Genomic DNA, 14,601 nt, shown 5'->3' with positions numbered 1-14,601 from the left:
AACTCATAGTTTAAAATTATTTTTGTCATACTTTAACCAAAACCAAACCAGAATTTAATTTTTCCGAACCAAATATTTGGTTTTCAATTTGGTAAGGATGACTTGGACCGAATAATTTGAGAAAGTTTCCCAGATTTAATACATAAGCAACTAATATGAATATTACAACAAAAAGTACTATTACAAAGCTTTTTATTGTACAAAATGATAGAAATATGGGTTCTTGAGAATTTAACAAACAAAATAAATTTTGGTTTTTTTTAAATGTTATTAAGAACAAAAGCTAAAGCAAGAGTGCAACAATGAAGGTACTTTGCCTGTTCTTCTGATTTGTTCAGCTTGTTTCTCTGTTTTAGCTGCTTGACGATTCTTCTTTGCTTCAGCAGCTGCTCGCTTCTCCTCTGCTTTGCGCTCGATCGCAGCTAGTTTCTTCATCAACCGGTCTTGTGCTCGTCCCTTTATCCTTTCAACTTCCACCTGCAATGTCAAGAATCCCGCCATCGATTACACAGACTTTATAAGCGGAGTCCACGGTTTACACGACGGTTTACTTTGACTATGTTTTTAAAGGTTTTCAAGCTACTTGCCTCAGTTTTCCTCATCTCGGCTTCAGATTTCGCCTTTTGATGATTCTCCCATGCTTGTATCTTCATCTCTTCGCGTCTAAACCTGAAGATTACACAAGTCACTTGAAGCTAAGAGTTTTGAAGAAAACTAGAGCACTATGACTAAACAGTGCAAACTTGGAGTACCTAGCCATGTGCTTAGCCTTTTCCGCTTCCTCCCACGCGGAAGCACGAGCTTCAGAGACACTCTTAGAATTCTGTAGAGAAGCTTTGGTCTTTAGTGATGTGGAAGCATCTTTGTCCTCATCCTCTTTGCTAGCCCAAGCAGCAATGTTTAATTTACCGAGCTGAGTTCCCAAAACCATTATCTCTCTCCTAGTTTTCATTTGAAGTTCTTTCTCTGAGAGCTCCTTGTTCGTCATAGGAGAAGCTGATGCTCGTCTCCCTGGACTTGAAGGTGCAGAAGATATAGGACTTCGAATTGGTGTTGTTGCTCTGATCGGAGTCCCGTTTCTTGAAGGTTCTTGACTCGCTATAGGAGTCATTTCTGTTCCCATGTCTCTCATCGATACAGATCTCGCTGTTGAAGGCGGTTGTGCAAACGCAGTTGCGACTGACGAGTCGTGTCGACTGAGATTAACTGCAAGAAAGCAAGAAATTCTGGATTTAGAAGATAAACAGAGCATACACACAATCAATGAATCAAATAACTGAAAGACAGAGAGAGAGACTGTTAGGACCACCTTCAGTTGCTGATTCTACAAAAGAGTTCTCAACCATAAGAACAGGTTTGACATATGAATCAGCTTCCCAGCTAACAAACTTATGTCCTGTGTCTTTTCTCGCTTGGCTTACATCTATTCTCTTTGTATCAGGTTCTTCAACAGCAAACGCAACCGCTCTTTGATCAGCAACTTCAACACTCTTCATAGAAGACTGCCGACCAAAGCTAGGTCCTTTCTTTGACCCAGGAACCAGAACCTGTCCCTTTCGGTTAGCTGTTGGGCTAGCGATCCATTTCTGTGCATCGTCCCATTTAGATGGAGCTGGTTTAGAGAACGATCTAATGGGCATTCTTTGAGGGAGCTTTTCTTTTTCTGTCTTTTGAAACTCAAAGACTGATGCAGAAACACTCTTAATGTCGTTGACATTGTCGTAATCAAGACTCGGGTACTCTTGAAGACCCGAGCTAGCCATCACTGAAGTAGAAGAATCAATAATCTCACTCACAACATCAACGTCTTTGCAATCATCTGATCCACTAGCAACTGCATTTTGAAGCAACAAGAACTGAGTGTTAAAGAATGAAGTCACAAATTAAGGTCACAGGAAGAAACCATTTTCAACTTTAAGGGAAAAATAAAAGGAACCAGTTCTTAAGATTCCATTAAGCAAATAGGGACAAAAACGTTTTAAAGGTGTATTAAGAAATCATTAAGGGGCTCCACCATAAACCCTAGATTCTGAATAAGAACACAAATAAAGGGAAAAAAGTGTACCAGGGTCATCAATTTGATTTGACCCAGATCTCATTGTAGGAGTAGATTCAAGCATTTCCTCTTTCTTCTTTCTATCAACACCGAGAAGCATCGTCCTTAACTTCCCCGGAGAAAATCCGCCGCCACTAGTAACCTATAACAAAACTCATCGGAGAAGAAGAGTTTATATAATAACTGGGTAAAGTAAGAAACTTTAGTGAAGCAGAGAGATTTCTCAAATCAAAGACAGAGATGAAATGAAATGATTTGAAAAAGACGTTTCGCATTTTCTGTTCACAGTAAAAAGATTTTCCCCCAAATCAACACGAAAACGACGCAATTGGAGCGAAATCAACAGAGATCAAAAGTTGCTGCCAAGTCGAAGAAATCCGAAAAACGCCAAATATTGCTTTCTTTTACCCTAATCCCACGCAAAACCCTCTTTCCCGAATCGAGGAAAGCGTGAAGGCGAAGCATTTTTCCAGGGAAAGAAAAGAAAATCTCACCTGGGTCTTTCCAATTCGCTCGTAATCCATCGAGAAAGAGAGAGAATCTTCACTTGGCTTCACTTCACTTTTAGTGTCTAGTCTACTCAAATCTCGAGGGAGAACCTCAATAAACCAAAATCTTAAAAACAAGATTGATGAAAATGTGTAAGAAAAAAAGGAAAAGAAGAATAATAGATTATCAGAGCATTATTTTGAATGGAAGAGTACAGTGATAGAGCTTGGAAGCTTGCGTAAGTACAGAGACTGATGTTTCTTCTCAAAGCTTCTCTCTTTTCTTTTTATTTTCTAAGCTGACATCAAAATAAGGGACATTCACAGTGATGGAGCCTTTAGTTGAGCAACTGTACTCTTTTGCCAGAATGTAAAAAAAAAAAAAATTACAAAATGAAATTATTGTCATCATCGATAATCTTGATCTCTAGTTCAAAAATCGTACATAATTCTTCACTTTCAAAATTTGTTGTAGATAATACGAAAGAGTTGGTATGTGGAACCCTAATAAACACTACAGTTTATTACAAAAGCATACATGTCTATATTTAGTATCCACTACATTTTCCAAATCAAATTCAAAAATTTTAAACATCGGAAGAAAAACTAATTTGTTAATTGTATTTGTAAATTTAAACGCCAACACACAAAAATACAAAATCATATTTTCCTTGGCATTTGAGTTTACACCTTTTAAAAAAATATTATACAACAAACTGAATAGTTTCAAATATATGCAAACGCATCAAAAAACTAAATCATTCGTTTTTGAAATACTAACTCTAAATTGTGAAGAACAAATCAATTTGGAATGTCATTATTAAGCTAAGATTGTTAGTTAAATATTTATCTTTGCACTAAACATTACATATTGATTAAAACTTTGGCACCAACAATGATTAGGAAGAAAAAAAAAAGGTGGCCTGGCCTCCATAGGATGCTGTCTGATAAGGCCCATAAGGCCATAACTATTTCACGGTCAAAGGAAATGGGTTCCTTTTGACTTCTACTATGACAGCTATTGTACTCGCGTATCCAACAGACCAAATGCCAAGTCGAAATTACTTCTCTTTTTCTTTTTTCTACATCAATCGAAACTAATTACTCGATTCCTAATCATCTCTCTTCTTTACCATTCTCATTTTCCAACTTAGGTTTTCAATAGAAGAGTAATTGTATTTACCGTAGAACGTTGATACAACTGCGGAAAATACAGACATGGATTGGTCACTATTCCCAAAAAATGTTTTTCCTTAATGTGATATAGTAACTCTGTTATAAGTTTTACAGTTTGATTAGTAACATTCTACTGAGTTAAATAATCACATTATAATCTGTTCTATGATTTAACGTTTGATTAGTAACATTCTATCGTATTGTAAGATAATCACACAACTATGGTTTAGAGTTCGATTGATAACTAGGATAAAAAAGTGTACTCTTATAATAGCTATCAATTATAAAAACAGTTAAATTATTATTTTGTATTATTTTTATAACTATTTTTTATAATTTTAATCTCGTAATTCTTTTGTCGCATTAGGAAAACAAAATCCTGTTTTATGTTACCAAATTACCAATCAAACCCTTAACTTAGGTAGATTAGCCGAGTGTGAAGAGAAAATTGAGTGATTGAGACTCATCAAGGTATAATTAAAATGTAAATTACCAAAAATGTCATAATCTGTTTACTTTTGTTTTCACTTCATATTTGAATTCTACATCATATCGCGTTTATCCCATCATATTTTTGTGGACCAGCCAGCTTGGTTTTACTCTTTATCCACATGTGCCACGTGGAGCAGCGTGTCAGTCAACATTCATCAACAACTTTCATCTCTCGAAGATAATTACCGGTTATCACCGGTGCTCCCTCATTTATTTAATTATTTTTATATATTTTATTTTTTCCTCGTCAGACTCTTTCGTCTCCGACGTCGGCCGTTATTTTTTTCCAATTTTTATTTCGGGAAAATATCAAAAACAAAACAAAAAAGGAAGAAATAAAAAGAGGTGATTCGAATCGATTTCTCATTTATGTGTAAATAAAAACTAGATCGAGAGCTAAATCCAATAAGGAATCTGAATCGTATTTTTCCTCCATAGATGAGAATCGGCGGCGTCGAGATTATGAAATATGCGTCGGAGATGATGATGTCTTCTTCTTCGTCGGTGGAAGCGTTGAATCTCAAGGAGGCTTCGAATTGGTGGTCGGACGTTAACGAGTCGCCGATTTGGCAGGATCGTATCTTCCATTTCCTCGCTGTTCTCTACGGGATCGTTTCCATCGTTGCTGTGGTACTTTCCGGCTTTCGTTTTGCTTTAACTCCTCTCGTTCTGGATTTTTGAATCATCGCTTAGGAGAATAGGTGTACCATCGTTTGATTGAAAAGAGGAAATCGATGTTCGTTTTTTTGCTAGATTCAACTTGTGAGAATACAATTGAGAGTTCCAGAATATGGCTGGACGACGCAAAAGGTCTTTCACTTTCTCAATTTCGTGGTTAATGGAGGTTGGTGCTGCGAATTGTGGTTTTCGTGTTCTTGGGTTTATTTTCTGTGGATTGCTTATTGATTTTGCTTGTCTTCTGTTTTCGCAGTCCGGGCTGTGGTTTTTGTATTCAGGCGGAATGTGCAGTTCATGCATCCAGAGGTTAAAGGGTCTTCATTATCATTTTTCATTTCAACATTTATGCCTGGTCTATTATGTCAACCTTTCTTGAATTTGTAAATCTTGCTGGTTAACGTGTAGATTCTGCAACATATCTTGCTTGATATTCCAAGTCTTGCTTTCTTCACCACCTATGCTCTGCTAGTCCTCTTCTGGGCTGAAATTTACTATCAGGTCATTTCTGATTAGTATATAGTTTTATATTTTCTCTTTCTGGTTGGTTTTGATATTTATCCAGTCCCTCTTTGATTGGACAGGCGCGTGCGGTGTCCACTGATGGACTGAGGCCAGGCTTCTTCACTATTAATGCAGTTGTGTATGTAGTTCAGGTATACAATGTTTCCATGCAATCTTTCAGATATTAGCGAAGTTCATAAAAATTATTTTGTTTTTGTGGGGTCATGGGCTCGTTCCTGGACTAACTCGGTGTATTACTTCCAGATTGCTCTTTGGTTGGTTTTGTGGTGGAAGCCTGTTCGGGTTATGATAATCCTATCAAAGATGTTCTTTGCAGGTAATTAGCTTCAATCCTATTTCACCCAAGCATTGCTACATTATACCTCTCCTGCTATGTAATCCATAGTACTTGTCTCACCTCTCTTGCGAATGCATACTTGCAGGTGCTTCATTGTTCGCTGCCCTTGGATTTTTACTTTACGGTGGAAGGTAAATCTGTTGCCAGTTGAACTACATTTGACACTACTATAGTTCCTATGATTACTTGTCAAATCATTTTTAATATTAGGAACTGTGTTGCCAAAAGTCACCATTGAGTAATGAGATCACAAATTGTGCCTATCTTGCTTGCAGTCACAGTCACTTGCATTCTTGTTCTGCTTTGGTGCCTAGCTAGACTAGATTCCCTTTGTGTTAGAGCCGTTAACATTTGTGTACCATTGAAAATGACTATAGCCTTGCATTCGGGCTTCATTTTTTTGTCCTTTTATGTTTATCTTATGGCAGGCTTTTCCTAATGTTGCAACGGTTTCCAGTAGAATCTAAAGGGCGGCGCAAAAAGCTGCAAGAGGTGATCTATTGTACAAAGCTCACAAGTATAGCCAATCAAGTCTTTACTACTTTCTGCTTCTTCACTATTTAACCCGTTTCTGTCTTATGTATGGTAGGTTGGTTACGTGACAACCATATGCTTCACGTGTTTCCTCATCAGATGTATCATGGTAAAGACACACACACAAACACATTGTTTTGTTGATATCTATTAATGCTTACCTTCTTGGTTGGATCTTCGCCACTATAGTTAGTTTTATAATTAATTACTAACCAAAGTTTTTATGTCATTTAATATGGTTTAGATGTGCTTTGCTGCTTTCGATGAGGGGGCAAACCTTGATGTGTTGGATCACCCCATCCTTAACTTCATATATTACTTGGTGAGCTCTCTCGTACCTTAATCATAGTATCTGATCATGAATCTTAGCTTTACACACAGAAAAAAAAAAGAAACCGTTTCTTTCTGGAGTTTTTTTTTCCGGCTTGAAACCTGATCTTGTTGGTTAATTTACAGTTGGTAGAGATATTACCTTCCTCTCTGGTCCTCTTCATCTTGAGAAAGCTACCACCAAAACGAGGCATCACACAATATCACCAGATTCGTTGAAATGTAAAGACACGACAACAAGTGATCAGACGAAGACAGGACCGTGTTTCTTTTATCAGATATGTTTTTCTGTGTTCAATAGAGAGAAAAGCATAAGATACAAATGAAATAGATCTAAAGCTGATCAGTCTTTTTGGTTGATAATAGGAGATGAATTCGCCTAAGTTTTGGAAAACTGGGTCTTGTTCCCTTTATATAGCTAATGTTGTAAAGAAAAATATTTTAAAAAAAAAAGAACATGGAAGGATTTGTGCATGAAAGGAGGAGAAGGAAGGTCCTTTTCTTTTTAGGATGATGAGTTTTGTGGTTCTTTGTGATCATATATTATTATGGAATAATAGTAGTCAGGTGAGATCAAAGTACCTAACTGCTCATTGTAATAAAATCAATTGACTCGGTTGGTAATTCTCCTACCGGTCTTGTTTAACATCTATAAGCCTATGGAAAATGAAGTTTCAACCAAGTTTACGACCAAACGATGCCATTAACAAACATCCTAGTTACAGTTATTTTTTTCATTTCAATGAAACTATTTAACTAAACCTGCAGCAAAATTTACGAATATGGGATAGAAATTTTTTTTAGAAGAAGTATATGTCTGAAGAAATAAGGTAAGTAACGTCTTGTTTCCAAAACACAATTCAAGAGTGCTTTGAAGATGTTTGCTTATTCATTGTCAGCGAGATTGTTGACCAAATATACTCGCTCTACAGGTCTTCGACCACGGTTTCAAGTCTCTGATCTTCCTCCAAAATCCAAAATCATATTAAAATTTTACTTTTAAGCAATAACATGTCTTAGTTTCCAAAGAAATTTTAGTTCATTGACTTTGTAGAAGGATTACCTACTTCGAATGGCATCAATATCATTTTTTGTAGTGGTGGCCGGATGATGGATCGGCTAAGTACATCCACTTCTTAGGCCTGAACATCCTTTCATGGTGCGGATGTGGCATCCGAATTCATCAAAGAAGCGGTGAGATTTACATGTTTCCCATCATCTATTGTCTCTGATCATTACAAAAAAATTTCTGAGTACTTTTTTTGGTAAGAAAGCTTTCGATTGTCTAGCACTAAGTTGAAGTTCAGCTTCGCAGACTGATGATCAGACAGAAGTGCTGAGTAGATGTCTTGAAACTTACATGCGTTGTTTTGCTTCTAGTCACCCTCAGACCTGGTCTAAATTCTTACCATGGACTGAACAGTGGTGCAATTACAATACGTCTTATCATATTAGCTTTAATGTGGTTAATGGTAACGATCCACCATTGTTATTGCAGTTTGAAGGAGAATCGACAAAGAACTTTGAGTTGGAAATTGTATAGTTATGACGAATGGTGGGGACTTTTTTTTTTTTTTTTTTTTGAACATACGAATGGTGGGGACTAAATTATTTTAAATAGTTCTTGGTGTGGAGATTGTGCTAGATTTATCATTTCTTCAATTATAAAGATTTCTCCCATCATGAAATAAGAAAAGTCCACTAGAGATATCTCGTATGAGAAGGGTATCTTAAACTGAGGTAACAAACAAAAACAATGAAAGGAAGGCAATTGAATTAGTCACATTTTGAGTCCTGCAACTATAAATGCATTTTGAAAATAGATGGTGATAGTTATATCATACAAGCATTATGATGTTTTTTTGTTCTTCTCGTCTTCATATGCCATATTTTTGGCAGTTTTCATGTAACGTTGAAAAGAGACATAAGTGGACATCTTGACTATAAAATCTGTATTCTTTTTTTTTTTTTTGGTCAAAACAACTATCACATGATTTACATCTGTATCTAACCTTCGAAAATTATAAGACAAAAAACTAGAAGAGTCTTAGTTTGTCAATTCGCGCGCTATGGGGATTGGGAAACCAATAGAAAGATAACTGGAAATGGAATATGTTCAAACTCACACTTTTCCAATTTTCAGAAGCAAATATTATATTTTGACTATACGAAGTCAAAATCTTTGAATGTTTTTGGTTCAGTGAGTTGAACAATATTTCCATTGACTATAGTTGGCCGAAAGGAATTCCATTGAGTTAATGAAATGGTTTCTTAATGAACATTGACTATAGTTGGCCAAAAGGAGTTCTATTGTTGAAGGCCAAGAGGAGTTCTTAGCTAACAAATTAAATATTTCTGTTTTTCAAAGAAATCTACCAAATATGGAAAGGTAATAACATTATCAACGGAGATCCCATAAAGCAAATCATTATTCATATCAAAACCAAACATTTATTTTGTTTTATATAAAATGCTCGAAACACAACAACTTATAATTTCTGAAAAATTACAAAAAGAGTTTTCAGTTTTCTCAGACAATGTATGTTTTATCTCTTATCTTCAATATCTGAACCTGAATCACAAATTGGGAGATTCAAATGAAATAAACGAAGAAACAAATTATTCTCTGGAAACTATTTACATTGTATCCCAAAAGTATGAAAACCACTCCCTACAAAATGTATCACTTTTGCCTCTCAAGATTTAAAAAAATCTGCAGAGAGAAATGTTTCTCCTTCTTCTAGACATCATCAAGCCAAGACACTAACTCTTGAGTCGTTGGTCTCTGTTTCGGGTTCTCGCTTAAACATAAACAAGCAACTTCAAGAACCCGTAACATCTCTTTCTCATTCTCTTTACCGTGAATCAAAGGATCGAAAACCTCGCTTGCTCGATTCTCATTCTTCATCCTAACGACCCACGAGATCAAATCCCTACCTCCTTTCGGTTTACACATATCCACAGGTCTTTTATCCGTCAAAAGCTCGAGAAGCACGACACCGAAACTATAAACATCTCCTTTGTAAGTAGCAACCGAGGCTTGTCCATATTCCGGAGGAATATAACCCAAAGTCCCAACCAAATCTGTACTCACATGCGTCTCGTAAGGACTCATCAGCCTCGCTAGTCCAAAATCTGCTAAATGAGAATCGAAATTCTCATCAAGAAGAATGTTGCTCGACTTAATATCTCGGTGTAGTATATGAGGATCACAAGCTTGATGCAAGTAAAACAACCCTCTCGCCGCGCCTTGCGCGATTCTAAGCCGAGTTCTCCAATCTAGTAAAGCTGGACCATCGTTACGCTCGTGTAGCCAATAGTCTAAGCTTCCATTCTCCATGTACGAGTAGATCAAAAGCCGGTCTGTTTTGTAAAAGCAGAAACCTTGAAGAAGAACAAGATTCGGATGCTGTGCTCTTGAGAGTGTTTCAACCTCTGCTTTGAACTCTCTTTCGATTTGACCGCAATCTCCAGATAACCGCTTGATCGCGACTTTTCTCCCGTCCGGTAACGTTGCTTTGTAAACCAGACCGAACCCACCACAGCCAATGATGTTAGCTTGGTCGAAGTTGTTCGTAGAGTCCAAAAGGTCATCAAAGGAGAGATCTTTATCATTGTTCTGAAACAGAACCACGAGCTTTGAACCAATCTCCTCTACTTCTTTGCGATTCATGCTCTCTTCTTCTATCTCAGGATCAACTTCTCCTGACCGTCTACGAGCACGCAACACGATCAAGGCGAGAAGCGTGAGAAGGAAAACAGAGCCAAACGCGATCCCAATCGCCATCCCAATCTCAGCTCCTTTGCTTCTTCTTGACGGTTTGTTTGGTTTTCCATCAGAGCTACGATCCATTGCATCTGCAGAACAGGGGAGTCTGTGTTCCCCGCAGAGATCGTTAAACTCGAAGCTCGAGTTTGGAAATGTCTGAAACTGACCACCGGAAGGGATTACTCCCGAGAGATTGTTACTAGCAACGCTGAATTTCGACAGAAACGAGAGCTGTTGAAGAGAAACAGGGATCGAACCAGAGAGATGGTTATTAGACAAATCAAGAACTTCCAAGCTTATCATACCCGAAAGCGAGCTAGGGATTTGTCCGGATAGTTGGTTCCATTTCAGATCAAACACATGAAGCTTCTTGAGTTTACCAAACTCCTCCCAGATAGGTCCAGAGAGATTGTTATGTCCGAGCTCAATCGTTGGCGGAAACCCGAAAATCTGATTATATTGCAAAGCTCTCGCACTCTCGTTCCTCTTCATGAAGAAAGGAAAATCCGGAGATGGTTCATCGAATGAGATGTTTCTGCTAGTGAGACTCTTTAACTGAGTTAGGCTCTTCGGGATTTCACCTGTAAACGAGTTGTTCGATACATCCAAGTAGAAAAGATCCTTGAAATCACCGATCCAGCTTGGGATAGCTCCGGTTAATCGGTTCCAAGAAAGATCAAGCAATTGAAGATCACTGCTCGAGCTTAACCATCTCGGCATTGAGCCAGTAAGCCTGCAATTCGCAACGACGAGAACCTTAAGCTTCTCGAAACGAAGAAGACTCGAGTCATCTGGTAAAACCTCTCCATGGAAATTCAACGTGAGAACCAGAGTCGTCAAGTTCTTGCAGCTCTGAAGGATCCTAAGCGCAGAGGAGATGTTAACGATACTAGAGTTCGACAACGAGAAGTAAGAGAGGCTCTGGAAGTTCTTGAAGCTCTCTGGCACTTGTCCATGGAAGGAGTTTCGAGCGAGGTTAACGTTCTGTAAACGCTTGCAAACCGGAAGATTCTCAGGCAATGGACCATTGAATCTATTGGTACCCAAATCAAGAGAGTTTAAGGCAATCATCGCCGTGCAATTCAACCGCAACGGACCGGTTAACGAATTGTTCCTCAGGTTAAGCAGATTCAACGTCCCTGAATTCGTCAACGATTTTGGGATTCCTCCGTTGAATCTGTTGGACTGAGCTAATACATACTTTAACTGAGGCATTTCGTCGAACACATCGGGGATTTCGCCGGAAAATCTATTCCGTGAAACATCGAGACGAACGAGGCTGGAGAGATTACTAATCGAAGGGCTCAACGATCCAGAGAGACCATTCTCTTGAATCCCTAAAAGATTTAAACTTTTGAGATGAAACAAGTCTTCAGGGATATTACCGGTGAGATTGTTCATGCCGAGACAGAGATGCTCGAGCAAGACGCATTTCCCAAACCCAGAAGGGAATTCTCCGGCGAAATAGTTCACCGCCAGTTTCACAACCTTGATTCGAGTAGAGTTGTGGCAGAGATGAGAAGGAAGCGAGCCGTTGAGTTTATTGGAGGAAAGATCAAGACTTTGCAGCGATGGGAGATTTATGCTCTTTGGGATTTCTCCGGAGAGATCGTTAGAGCTCAAATCAAGGGTTTGTAAGTTTACCAAGTCGAAGATCGAAAGAGGGATCGATTCTTTGATGAAATTCCGAGAGAGATTAAGAACCATAATCCGATCAAGCTTCGCGATGGAATCAGACAACTTCCCCGACAGCTTTTTGTTCCCGAGCTCCAGTTTAGTGACCCTTCTGGTTTTGTTGTCTGGATCGGTAGAGGAAGAATTGCAGGCGATTCCGGTCCAGTTGCAGCAATCTGCAGCTCCGTTGTTGAACCAACCATCTGGTTTTGGTTCGAGATTGGCTATGAAGTCACGCAAGGCCTCGAGGTCACGTGGGTGGCACGTGAGGGTCTGAGCTTCCGAGGCACAGAAGCATAGTAGCTCTGTGAAGAAGATGACTATCACCCACAAGCTATGAATACGCATTTCAAGGAGAGAAGACGATATTAAAAAAAGGAAGAAGCTTTTAGATATTTTGCAGAGAGAGTAGAAGAAGAAGAAAGAAGGCTGTGTACTTTTAATCAAAATTCAACAAAAACCTTAAGAAATCCGAGACAAAACAACATGGGGTTTCTAGTTCTCGCCATTTTAGATGACGATCAATGAAGATGAAGCAAGAAAGATAGAGAGAGAGAATAGAGAGGAGAGAGAGATAGAAATGGCGACTTTTGACTTCAACACGCTACAGCAAGTGGTGGGTGCTTAAATGCAGGCTCCTAGAGAGAGAAGTGGAGTTGTGTTTGGTTTTTTTCCTCTGTGTTACTGAAATAGTAAAATTTAACCCGAAAAAAAAGATAAACAATCTTAAAAGTTAAAAGAACGTGTATTAAAATTAAAACTACATTAATAAAGGAAGGAGGAGAAATTAGACGAATAATGACGGTCGCTAAATAGTAAAGATTCGTTTCCTATATAATGACGGTCGCTAAATAGTAATATAACAATAATGAATAATTACTGATTTTGATACTTGTGTTTATATATGCCCGTTATGGAAATTTTATCTTTTTCCCCTCAAGGCCCGTTAGAGATATATATTTATTTTTCAAATATCATGGAGGTCGTTTAGAATTATATGAAGTCCTAATCAAATAATTTTGACTTGAGAAAGTCTTTATCTTGTTTTTCTTCTTCAAATTCTTGTTTTGAATAATAGATGCTCTAGCCTTGGCCTTCAACGGGAAGACGAAGGAAATGTTGACGATTCATGAATAATGAAACTGATCGAATTCAGAAAAAAAAAATGTAAAAAATTCAACCCAAAACATGACTATTACTTTTCTTTACAATAAAAGTGTTCCTTTTAAGGTTTTTACTTTTATTTTCAAAAAGATTAATTTATATATTCACAATTATACAAATGAAAAGTGACTAATAAAAATTCATAGATGATCCTTTTGAGTTTTTTTTTGTTTGCAAGTGGTTAAAATTTATTTATTTAAAATTTGTTTTCATGTTTAAATTAAAATGACCGGAGAAGGAGGGAGTAACCGGTTAGGTCAGCTTGAGGAATAAAGATGAGGACAAGAAGATAGAGAGAAGTCAAAGCACGGACGTTGACACCTTGCATCTCTCTTCTCAACTACAATTTTGTTTTTCCAATTAATTGTTTCTTTTTCTTTGGCCAAGTTGGTACATGAATGAAAATAGACCTACATGATATTCTTAATTTCCGATAAAAGCTTCAGCATAAATCTAGATTTTCCTATGAAACATGATACTCCAAAGAGGAAAGTTGTCGAGCTATTTTTTGTTTGCTGGTAAAAGAAATTTGTCGACCTCTTGCAAACTGATCAATAATATATGTTTGCAGTTTACATGTTCCAATCAATTATATTTCCAATGGAAACCACTAATATCAAACAAGTAGCCTTTTTACTACATATATACACACTTTTGTTTACTTAATAAAAATGTTCAGTGACAATATAAACCTTTGGTTGCTAAAAGTTTTATTTGTTACCAATTTTTCTCTCTTTTTTCTAACAACATGTATTATGCATATATTTGAACTTAGATGATAACGTATTAACAATACTAAATTTTTTTGTCGTTTATTAACTTTTTTTGCGATACAGACAAATTTAGAATACGTTAGTGATCAATTTAATATTTTCATATGTAACGTTAATTTTAAATCTAATATTTGTCACCTAAATCTGTCATCAATTACTATTTACATTGTATAAGATTTGAATAATAAATATAAAAAGTTATGTTTGGCGGTTCGGAAAATGGATTCTCTTATAATCATATACACGTGATGGTTCGGTTTCGTTTGGTTTTTTTTTTTTAAAAAAAAAAAAATCATATTTGCATTTTGACAAAATAAAAAAACCAAAAAGTCATACACTTTTTGCCATGATTTATTTCTAACAAAAAGATGTTTACACAACTTTCTTTAATGTTTTAAAACTAAAGTAATTGCAGACAATGTAGGTGGATGGTGAAATGAACATAGACATGAAAGACTATATTGCTAAATAAATTAATTAGCCTACAATCAAAGTTGGTTTACCACATAAGAAATTACTAATATATAATGGTAGTGTGTGCATGATCTTTCATAATGAGATTAAATATTGTCTTACGTAGAAAGTTAAGATACGGTTCCAAGTTAACA

General features: G+C 36.9%; 3 protein-coding genes across 5 annotated transcripts; 1 reads left to right on the top strand and 2 right to left on the bottom strand.

Moving 5' to 3' along the window:
* Positions 1 to 133: 133 nt before the first annotated feature.
* On the bottom strand, positions 134 to 2,848 carry LOC18013330 (chromatin assembly factor 1 subunit A). 2 transcript variants are annotated; one of them, XM_024151417.1, is made up of 7 exons: positions 2,761 to 2,848; positions 2,551 to 2,671; positions 2,066 to 2,198; positions 1,310 to 1,834; positions 753 to 1,206; positions 588 to 669; positions 134 to 477 (listed from the first exon to the last, which is right to left on the bottom strand). In XM_024151417.1, exons 2-7 carry the CDS (start codon positions 2,578 to 2,580, stop codon positions 271 to 273), a joined length of 1,431 nt encoding a protein of 476 aa, XP_024007185.1. In that variant the 5' UTR covers positions 2,581 to 2,671; positions 2,761 to 2,848; the 3' UTR covers positions 134 to 270. The 2 variants fall into 2 exon arrangements, with proteins under 2 accessions (XP_024007185.1, XP_006395803.2); XM_006395741.2 differs by having other exon boundaries at positions 2,551 to 2,844.
* A 1,625-nt stretch (positions 2,849 to 4,473) lies between these two features.
* On the top strand, positions 4,474 to 7,121 carry LOC18013329 (tobamovirus multiplication protein 3). Of its 2 annotated transcripts, none has more exons than XR_002897674.1 (11): positions 4,474 to 4,842; positions 4,966 to 5,056; positions 5,144 to 5,196; positions 5,296 to 5,388; positions 5,472 to 5,543; positions 5,656 to 5,728; positions 5,835 to 5,880; positions 6,178 to 6,266; positions 6,339 to 6,392; positions 6,528 to 6,605; positions 6,740 to 7,121. XR_002897674.1 is itself a non-coding variant. In XM_006395740.2 (11 exons), the coding sequence occupies exons 1-11, from the start codon at positions 4,651 to 4,653 to the stop codon at positions 6,830 to 6,832; spliced, it is 909 nt and encodes a 302-aa protein (XP_006395802.1). In that variant the 5' UTR covers positions 4,474 to 4,650; the 3' UTR covers positions 6,833 to 7,121. The 2 variants fall into 2 exon arrangements, 1 of the variants encoding a protein (XP_006395802.1); XM_006395740.2 differs by having other exon boundaries at positions 6,178 to 6,241.
* Positions 7,122 to 9,069: 1,948 nt separating this feature from the next.
* LOC18013291 (phytosulfokine receptor 1) lies at positions 9,070 to 12,648 on the bottom strand. Its single transcript, XM_006395739.2, has one exon. It carries the CDS (start codon positions 12,402 to 12,404, stop codon positions 9,354 to 9,356), a length of 3,051 nt encoding a protein of 1,016 aa, XP_006395801.1. The 5' UTR covers positions 12,405 to 12,648; the 3' UTR covers positions 9,070 to 9,353.
* Between the last annotated feature and the right edge of the window lie 1,953 nt (positions 12,649 to 14,601).

This window comes from Eutrema salsugineum, unplaced genomic scaffold (assembly GCF_000478725.1).
Source record: "Eutrema salsugineum unplaced genomic scaffold, Eutsalg1_0 scaffold_6, whole genome shotgun sequence".
Lineage (NCBI taxonomy): Eukaryota > Viridiplantae > Streptophyta > Magnoliopsida > Brassicales > Brassicaceae > Eutrema > Eutrema salsugineum.
The sequence above is the reverse complement of the archived record's forward strand: the minus strand, read 5'-3'. Positions and strand labels throughout refer to the sequence as shown.